Raw genomic sequence first — 10,000 nt, forward strand, 5'->3', positions numbered from 1 at the left:
ATATATATATATGCCATGCTTTAGCTACCAGACTGACTCCTGGAGCATTAGATCCCAAGAACTTGGAATTTCCCCAGGAATCTCACAATGACCTTCCATTCTAGAAACCTTAGGGTATATAACAGGAGGAGTTGAGGGCCTTGTATTCTTTCCAGCCCCGAATGCAGAAGTCTTCAAGAAGCTGGGTAGCTGTTTATAGATCTTCACTGCTAAGCCTGACTACTCTTCTAAGTTCTAGTTTTAAAAATATACCTTTTAGGGACTGGAGAGATGGCTCAGTAGTTAAGAACACTGGCTGTTCTTCCAGAGGTCCTAAGTTTACATTCCAGCAACTACAGGGTGGCTCACAGTCATCCGTAATGAGATCTAGTGCCCTCTTCTGGCTTGCCAGCATATATGCAGGAGGAACACTGTATAATATACATAATAAATAAACTTTTTTTTTTAAAAAAAACATAGTAATTTTTCTTTTGCTTCTCTGTTTTTTGTTAATACATCTTCTTTGATGCTTCCTCACTGTCTCTCTGAAGACCCCTGTACTGGCTACTTTTATGTCATTTTGACGCAAGCTAGAGTCACATGAGGAGGGAATCTCAACAGAGAAAATGCCCTGTGTGATTGGCCTATAGGCAAGTCTGCAGTACATTATCTTAGTGATGGATGTGATAGGGCCCTATCCACTGTGGGTGGTGCCACCCCAGGAGTGGTGGTCCAAGGTGCTAGAAGAAAGCAGGTTGAGCTAGGCAGTGGTGATGTATGCCTTTAATCCCAGCACTCAGGAGGTAGACAGGCAGATCTCTGTGAGTTCAAGGCCAGCCTGGTCTACAAAGCGAGTTCCAGGACAGACTCCAAAGCTACAAAGAAATTCTGTATTGAAAAACCAAAATACAAAGCTAACAAAAACAAAACAAATAAAAAGCAAAAGTAGACTGTGTCTGCGCTGGTGAGCAGCCAGTAGGCAGAGTTCCTATATGGCTTTTGCATCAGCTCCCACCCCCAGGTTCTTTTCCCTGTCTTTCCTGTCCTGACTTTCCTCAGTGAAGGACAGTGATGTGATAGTGTAAGCTGAAACAAACCCTTTCTTCCCAAGTTGCTTTTAGGTCATGGTGTTTTATCACAGCAATAAAAACCCTATGACAATTCCCCTCCTCTCCTTCCTCCAGCTGCTGCCCACCTCTACGCCCAGCCTTAAAGGCAGGACTTTTCTTACGTCTCCCTCCTCCCAGCAGCTGTTGACTTTGACCGCATGCCCGTCCTGTTGTGTTCCTTTCAAAAATTTTTTTAAAGATTTATTTATTATATATACAGTGTTCTGGCTCCCATGTATGCCTGCAGCCCAGAAAGGGGCTCCAGAACTCATTACAGATGGTTGTGAGCCACCATGTGGTTGCTGGGAATTGAACTCTTAACCACAGTGCCATTTCTCCAGCCCATTTTTCAAACTTTTGTTTTTTGAGACAGTTTCTCTCTAGCTTTAGAGCCTGTCCTAGAACTCACTCTATAGACCAGGCTGGCTTCAAATTCAGAGATCCACCTGCCTCTGCTTCCTGAGTGCTGGAATTAAAGGCATGCACCACCATTGCCTGGCCTCTTTCAAGCTCTAAATGGTCCTAGACTGTTAAAAAAAAAAAAAAAGAGTTCAAATTATTTAATGTGTGGTCATAACCCTCCAGCTGTTTTCGCTGCAGCTTTCCAGTTATATGACCTGACAGCTGCTCTTACTTCAGTGAGTCAAATTACATTCATAGGGAGAACTAGCTAAGCCTAAAACAGCATGTAAACTTGTTAGAGAATTCTGGTTACTTCGCTCGAGGTCACCTCCACTGTAGTTACTCAAGTCTTTTCATTATGAAGATTATACACTTTTATATTGCTAGGCTATGTCTGATGTTTTGTCTACTAAACTTGAATTGTTTAAAGATTATGCTCAGCCAGGCTGTAGTGCTGCATCCTGCTAATCCCAGCACTTGGGAGGGGGAGGTTTTTTTTTATTATTTAATTTAAAAAGTTTATTTTTCATTTTACATACCAACCCCAGTTCCCTCTCCCTACCCAGTTCCCACTCCCCTCCATTTCTCAGAGGGGGTAAGGTCTTCCTTGGAGAGTCCACAAAGTCTGACACCAAAGTTGAGGCAGGACCAAGCCCTGTATCAAGGCTGAGCAAGGTATCCCACTATAGGGAATGAGTTTTTTTGTTGTTTTAAGACAGGGTTTTCTGTGTGGCTCTGTAAAGATCCGCCTTCCTTAAAGGTGTGCACTGCCACTGCCCAGATAGAACTCATTTCAATTTGCTATTTTGAACTTTGCAGCAACTGACTACTTCTGTTGATGCCTGTTAAAACCTCTGGGGAAGCAGGGAGGAACAAGGCATGTTGTCACAGTTACAGACCGCAGCAAAACACATTGATAAGTCAACCCCACTTCTGTTGATGTAGAATCCTGCACAATTTTGGATTAAAAACCTTCAAAATAGTTTGGCAGTGCTGGGGAGATGGCTCAGTGAGTAAGGTGCTTGGTGGGTAAGCATGAAGAAATGAGTGTGGGTCCCCAGCACCCACATAAAAAGCCACACAAGGTGGCATGCACGTATAACCCCAGTGCCAAGGTAGAGCAGCAAGATCATAGGGGCTCGCCGGCCTGTCAGGACAGCCAATTGGTGAGATTGTCTCAAAACATACATCAGTAAACACTGAGTTTATGAACCTCTCACCTTCACACAGACACAGGAGTACACAGAGATACACACAGAACAAAAACAAGCTTACTCCAATGTGTGTGTATAGTTTTTCAAGACCAGGTTTCTGTGTTGCTGTCTTTGAACTCTCTCTGTAGACCAGGCTAGCCTCAACCTCAGAGATCTGCTTGCCTCTGCTCCCCGAGTGCTGGGATTAAAGGTGTGTACCATTACATCCCATAGTTCACTTCATTATGTTTAATCTTCCGGTAAACTGGGGCCAAGTTCAAGTAAAGCAGTTAACCCCTAAGTAATTTTGTTTGGGTGGCTGCAGGAGCACGTGTGGATAGGAATAGGTTGGCTTTTTTTTCCTTAGGTGCTGTCTACAGGGTCTCTTATTTGTCTGGAACTCACCAACTAGGCTCCACTAGCTGGTCAGTGAGCCCAGAGATGCCCGTCTACCTCATTGACACTGACATTACTAACATGGACCATGAGCCAGTGCAGTTTTAGGATTTTATCATTGTGTATTTATACCTGTATGCGTGTATGCCAAAGAGTGTATGTGGAAGTCAGAGCCCCAATTTTTGGGAGTCAGTTATCTTCTACTTTATTGAGGCGCAGGTGAACGGACTCCCAAAGGCAGTTCCTTTGGAGATACAGTGGCCCCTGCCCCTCCCAACAAAATAGGCCCCAAACTACTTAGGCCGGACACAGATTTTAGAGGAAACAAGCTTCTCAACTCTACCTTATTATCATTACGATTAACTCATTTTCTCTCAGGCAGGAAGTACTGGAGAACTGGTGGAGTAAGGGACATCTTAAAAAGCAGAGTAAATCCGGTGTAGTGTGTAGTAGTGACACTCGGAAATGCTGCTAAGGGTGGCTCAAGGCCAGTTTCGACTCTGTATTGAGTTTGAGGCCAGCCAGCCTGGGCTACTTGGGACCTTGCCTGTAGAGAGAACAGGGCACAAAACCCAGTCCTTTCTCCATGGCCACCACGGTCAGTTTGAGGCTGACTCTGTAGAGACCCTTCCTGGGTGAGTTCTAAGGTACTCGAATGGATGAGTCACTCAGAACACAGCAAACTTCCCACTTCCCTGATTAACTTAACACGTTAGCCTTGGATTTGGTTGTCAATAAACAAACTTTATTAATAATAAATTCCTTATGTAATGAGAAGCTGAAATTCAATGGCTAATTCATGCCAGCATACACATTTTCTTGTTTCATTCCATTATCCACAAGGGTTTTGAATGTTCAAATTCCACTGTCCATAACAAATTGGTACTCCAGGGTTTTCTTAATCAAGGGAAGCTACTCATTATTGGGCCAATCAAATCACACAAACTACTAAATGGACTGGAGGATTTTAAGTGAGGCTTCCTCTCAAAACTTGGGAACAAAGGGAAGCTACAGAGTTCACAGGATTGACTTTTGAAATTACTGAATTGCAGTGAATGGACAAAGCCTGCTTTATGAGAACAGAACTGGCCTTGGGCATGTCAGCACACCTCAAGAATATGCCAGGCAGGAAAGATGGTGAATTATAAACCAGGAAAGGGGACTCACAAAGACCTGGCTGGGCACAATTTAAAACTGGAATAACAAAAGAACATAGTTGGAGCATGTCAGTACCACCAAGATCACTAATGATGAAGACAGGTATTTCCAACAAGTGTCTGACTTGGCTTTCACCTAACTGTTGAACTTGTACAGGAGCGCCCACATTCTAAACACATACCCTAGTATCAATGGTCTCAATATGGAGTAAGAAAACCAACATGCACAGAAGAGGTAAGCTGGGTCCACTTATGTCCCCTACAGTGGGCTTTGCTGACTCTTCCCTATGTAAATGTGGTGAGCAGATACTAATGCTGCCAAGAAAGGCTCCTGAGGGGCAAACTGCTGAATCAAGAGAAATACCAAGCCAAAGAGTTTCCAGATTTTCCTCAGCAAAGAAATTCTCAGAATCTTCTAGCAAATTAAGCCCACCTTTTGAAGTCCTTTTTTCACTTAGATAAGACTGGAAATAACTTAAACACTGATCCAGGCATGGGTGGAGGCAGAAGAATGGATTAATTTAAAGCCAGCTCATATCCTTATTATAGAGTAAGACTGTGTCTCAAAAAACTCATACCAGAAAGTTTCCTTTTTCCTAGTTGTTATCTAAATGAGCCATCTACATAATGCAAGAACAAATCATGTTCCGTCCATATACAGGTATGGCTTATTCCTCAGGCTGGCTAATAAAATCAGATTTTAATTCCTCAGATAAGAAAATACTTTTTGAACCCTCTTAAGGCAAGATATTTATTTATAACTAATTAAACATTTCAAAATATTTATAACTAATTAAACATTTCAAACTGGTTCTCTAAAGTAAATCCTAACAAAGGGGACAGACAGGCCCGAAAGTTTGGGAGTCCTGTATTACTACTACCATCTGTTGGTACATAGGTGCACTCATGACACCCATACCACGGAAGACATCTGAGTACCAGGAAGACTGAGATGCACATCCACTGCTCTAAGGGGACCTGGGACTGGCACCACTGCCTTTTATTGCTACCATCTGCAACTAGAAGAAACGGCAAGGCCTTCTCCACCAGTGGACACCGCCACCGAGTTTGTGACGCAGGCCTCCTGGAAGACTTTTGCAAACAAACATTCCTTTGCTTTGGTCCCGAAAACTGCACGTTAGTAGCTAAAGGCAAATATTTAGGAAGCACATGTTGATTTTGGAAAATTGGTTGCTAGAGGTAGACAGGAAGCCTCTGGTTACAATGTGCTTTTGCAAAAGGGTCACGAACCTAGGGAAACACATCTTAAGAACGAATCACTCTTTTATAGGACGATTTAAAGATAATGCTTTTTAATATTTTCAAGTATTAAAAAACTCATCAAAAATGTATCACCTTAACAGTACTTTGCACATGTGAAAAGTCACACCTAAGTTTGATACTATTTTGGTTATTTATGGCTACTTACAAGACTCACAATAGAATGTCCATTCACTGAGTCTTTTTCTTTGGTAGAGTCTAATGGGACCATGCAGATGAACTATTTTATGCAAACAAGATGTTTCAAGCAAATTCATGATGATATGAAATATGAGGGTTTTCCTTAGTGGAAAGGAAACTTAAGAAGATTCACACATTTTGCCCCATTGTGGTTTTAGCATCTTGTTCAGAGGTTGCAGAGTTGGAATAGTTCACACAATCCTGTAAAAATCACGACTGACTGCCTTTTAATAAATAGTCATTGTAAAGAATTACATTTACAGAGTGAAAAGTGAATACATAGCATTTCAAAGTCAATTCTGGAAGTACTAAGTGTACTGATCCATAGCACATACACTATCTGTTTAACTGTCCATCATTAGCACCAATAAGATTCAACAAAATTACCTTTATTCCCATATCTAAAAAAAAAAAAACAAAAACAAACAAAAAACAACACATTTCTGAAAATCATTAGTGAAGTTTAACTATAGTCCCAGATCTTAAATATTCACATTGTTTTCTATGTCACACTGAAAATAAGTTCACTACTTTTCTGGATACTCTTTACATAAGCTGATTAAAATTCCTGGCATCACTCCCAATGATACAGTAGCATGACCACCCCATGTCAGTTCACATGATGCTCTGTCGAGGTTTCACATCTAGGTCACCAAGAACAAAACCCTTCCCTCCCTCACCTTGCACTGTTTAATTCTATGCTAGTCCTTGACTATTAGCACAGTGACACTGTAACTGCATCAGAATCACCATGTTTATGATACAATAGTATACCACACAGCAACAAATTCACATAGTAGCAGATTACTGATGCAAGACAAAACAGAGCGAGGATGAGCCTGCTAGGCTGAGTTCCCACAAAGAGGCTCCTGACATCCCAAAGTCAAACAACATTGACAAAATAATCAACCATTTTCTTTAAAAAACAAAACAAAACAACAAAAAGCTACTGGCAAACTAAGTAATTGCTAAATAAAAGTAGAGTACAAGGTTCAACTCTAATATTTACAAGCACAACATACTTGAATAAAATTACAATTGTGCACAGATCAGTGGCTTTATAACAAAACAGTTCATATACAGAGAAAAATTGTGATTCAAGACAAGTTGAATCCGACCCATTTTAAGAGACTCAACAGCTAAGACTTACCACAGAAATAAATTCAAGATTAGGCAACAGACAAGAGCCATACTATTGGTGCTTACACCAAAATTTAGACAAGCTGGTCTATCCCCTGACCAGGCGTCAGGTGACAGTGCAAGCGTCACCTCAAAGAGAACCTACTAAGACGTGCAAATGAATGTAGAACCTCCAGCAGTGGCTGGCCTGAGGCTGGCCTTTTTCCTTACATTTTCCTGATAATGACCATAAGCTATAAATACAGGTACAATGCACAGTCAGCAATGTTTTCTTTTTATTTATTGTTAGAATATAAAAGAATCAAGAGAGCATAGGTTTAATTTCATTTTTATAAGGAAGACTGCATTTACCTGAAAAAGAAATATGGTATCTCTCTCTTTCTCACCCCCACACTCACTCTCTCTCCATGGGAAGAGTATATTCAAGACTATGGTGTCACTGCAAATGCTAAAGGAAAAGTGATCCCTGTTCACTGCTAAACTCTGTCGTGTCAAAGTTCTTGAAGAACTGGACCAATTCTTCACTGGGAGCTCCTGTGAGTTAAGTCACAGTCATCCTCATGCCCATTATTAACTGCTCTTCTATAGCACTGCAACAAGCCAACAAACATTTAAATGCACTTCACATCAAGTGTATGTAAACTTTATTAATTTTTTTCCTCTTCAAGCCTTCAGAAATTAGGGGCTGACTCTGCAGCCAATCTGGTCAGAACCTCTGAAGGCAAACTGAGAGCTTCCCAGTGTTAAGGACCACCCGTGGCACCGCATCCCGTCTAGTAGTGAAGTGTCCCCTCAGCGGCTTCCAGTAAGGCCTAGAGTTTAAGGTTAACATAAAAAGTGCCACTTGTGTTTTAGATTAGTGATGGACTCTGACGAGAGAAAATAAAGTTATTCTGTATATTGTTATACTTACAAGCAGCTCCGATCCTGAGTATTTATGGTAATATCTAAACATACAAAAATGTATGTACATTTTTTTCTCCACTTTCTTGTAAACAGTTGTCAGTATTCTGTTTTATCCCTTTATCACTGAGACATGCAAGCCATACATACAAGTATAAATACACAAAAGAAAAACAATTGACACTCATTCAAAGCCAAGCAACAACAAAAAACAGCTACAGTATTCAAATTATAAATAACAAAAGCTTGAGGCAGCTTAGATTCCTAGCAGCAGCCAGCCATTCATCCTAATGTTCTTAGCTGCATCTTCCATGCGTTTACAGTACTGTAACACTACCGTATGTGGAGATAGACTTGTTTACTATCATCTCTTCTTTTCAGAATGAAGAAAAAAGCAGCACTTACAAATATGGAAGCAGTGGCACCACTGCTGGACCAGGAGGAAATTTTCCATTCCAACCATTTTTAAATTAAAAAGCAAAGGAAAAGTTGACCTAAACAAATGATTACATATTCATTCCTTGGGCACTTAGCAGCGAGTCCAGCATGTCGAATGTGTCTTTGTAGTCCAAATGCTGGCTGCTTGTACTGTACTCGTGATTGGCCTCAGGACCGTGGGGCTCCACTGGTTTCTTGTCCAGTTTCACGAGGGTGCTGAGATGTCCGTAGCCCACCTGGTATGTGACAGGGGGAGGAGGGGGTAAGGGATGGTTAAAAACAGAGCTGTGAGAGGATAGATACTGCTTAACAGAGGAAGAACTAGATGAACTACCTGAACTTTTGGAACTTTTGCTCATTTTGGAGTGGTGGTTGTGGGAGGCATCGTTGATATGCAGCTTCTTCCTTGCACTGGAGCCGGAGGAGATGCCATCGGGGCCCATGCCCACAGGACTCCTCAGCACCGTGGGCGGCATCCCATCAGCAGCATGCTTAGCACCTCCGCTGTGCATGTGCAAATGCTTGTGGCTGCTGTGGTGGCGGTTGGCAGGGTGTTCCTTGTGCTTCTCCTTGTGGTCTCTGCTGATGTGTGGGCTTGAGTGTTTGCTCTTCCCACTGCCTTCATCTGAAGAGCTGTGTCTTTCTGAGGATGACACTTTGATCTTCATCTTTAGCTCTTCTTTACTGGGACCTTTATCAGGGGGCGGGATGGGTATCCGTAACTTCAGCGATCCACTCTTCTCCTTTTTCTCTGCCATGTGTTTCTCAGGTTTGTCAGAGTTGGTGATGGGAAGTTTCATTTTAATGGGAGAAGTGACAGAACTGCCCGAGACTGCTGGCCCATGTTTGTGCTGCTGCTCTGCATGGGCAGCTATGTAATGATCCCTTGTGTCCAGGTCCAGGGTTTCCAGCTTCCGCTTTTCTCTGTACTTATCTAACGACATTTTCTGAGGAACTACTCCAGGGACAGCAGGAATGGGCCCATGGTGCTTACTGCTCCCGGATTTGTGAGCGTATTCTTGCTTAGCTGATGAATGATCAGCAACTTTGTCTGGCCTGTGATGTAATCCTGAATGCAGTGTCATAGAAGGACCCTGCTGGAAGCTGATGTACTGGCTCCCAGAGAGAGTAGCCTCCTGTTTCTGTGTGTATCCTGGGTCTGTCCTGGCTGAATCTGGATGTTGAGGCCATTCTTGGTGTGATGACAAACTGTACGAGGTACTGGGCATTCCTGCTGTCAGCACTGATAAATTATCAGATGCACGGCTGTCTTGAACAGAAGTATTTCCTGAATTTAGAGGTATTGGAGCAGGGAACGTTGATGTTGAAGGTTTCTGGAAACTTGGGTTGGCAGGCACACCAGTGACACTATCTACTAAAAGGGAATTCTGGACCAAAGATGAACCAAGCAGTGGTGTCTCTGATACTTGTCCATCTACTTTTGGTTTCTTAGCCATAGCCTAGTTAAATGAGAAACAGAAGAAACAACGACAGCAAGGAAATTTAATAAAGTCTTTGCTTGTAAAACTCTATAGAAGTATATTGAAATAAACCACCTGGACTCAAGCTCTAAGGCAATAAATGGATGTAACAGAAGACTGTAAGTTTTGAGAATTAGATACAATTATATCCTAACCCAGGACTTGAGATAGTAACTGGTGTAGGCTTTAGCCTCACTTGTAAAGCTACAAGAATTTCCCCATGACTAAGAATAAAAACAATTGAAAGATATATGATATAGAGTCCACTAGACACAGGATTAAACAACTATGAGCACCTGCAGTCCAAGCGTGGCACACTGTATTGGAAAATACTGCAAGGC

At 42.0% G+C, this 10,000-nt stretch overlaps 1 protein-coding gene across 7 annotated transcripts in view; it reads right to left on the reverse strand.

Moving 5' to 3' along the window:
- Positions 1–5,843: 5,843 nt before the first annotated feature.
- The window catches only part of Ccnt2 (cyclin T2), a 32,594-nt gene continuing 28,437 nt past the window's right edge, over positions 5,844–10,000 (reverse strand). For 6 of the 7 annotated variants that reach the window (XM_013346682.1, XM_005348237.2, XM_026779593.1 and 3 more), the window contains one exon: positions 5,844–9,638. In XM_013346682.1, coding sequence (XP_013202136.1) covers positions 8,247–9,638 — 1,392 coding nt within the window. In that variant the 3' untranslated portion in view covers positions 5,844–8,246. The remainder of the gene's footprint in view (positions 9,639–10,000) is intronic. The other variant, XM_005348238.2, reaches the window with a different exon arrangement.

This window comes from Microtus ochrogaster, chromosome 6 (genome assembly GCF_000317375.1).
Source record: "Microtus ochrogaster isolate Prairie Vole_2 chromosome 6, MicOch1.0, whole genome shotgun sequence".
NCBI classification, from domain to species: Eukaryota; Metazoa; Chordata; class Mammalia; order Rodentia; family Cricetidae; genus Microtus; species Microtus ochrogaster.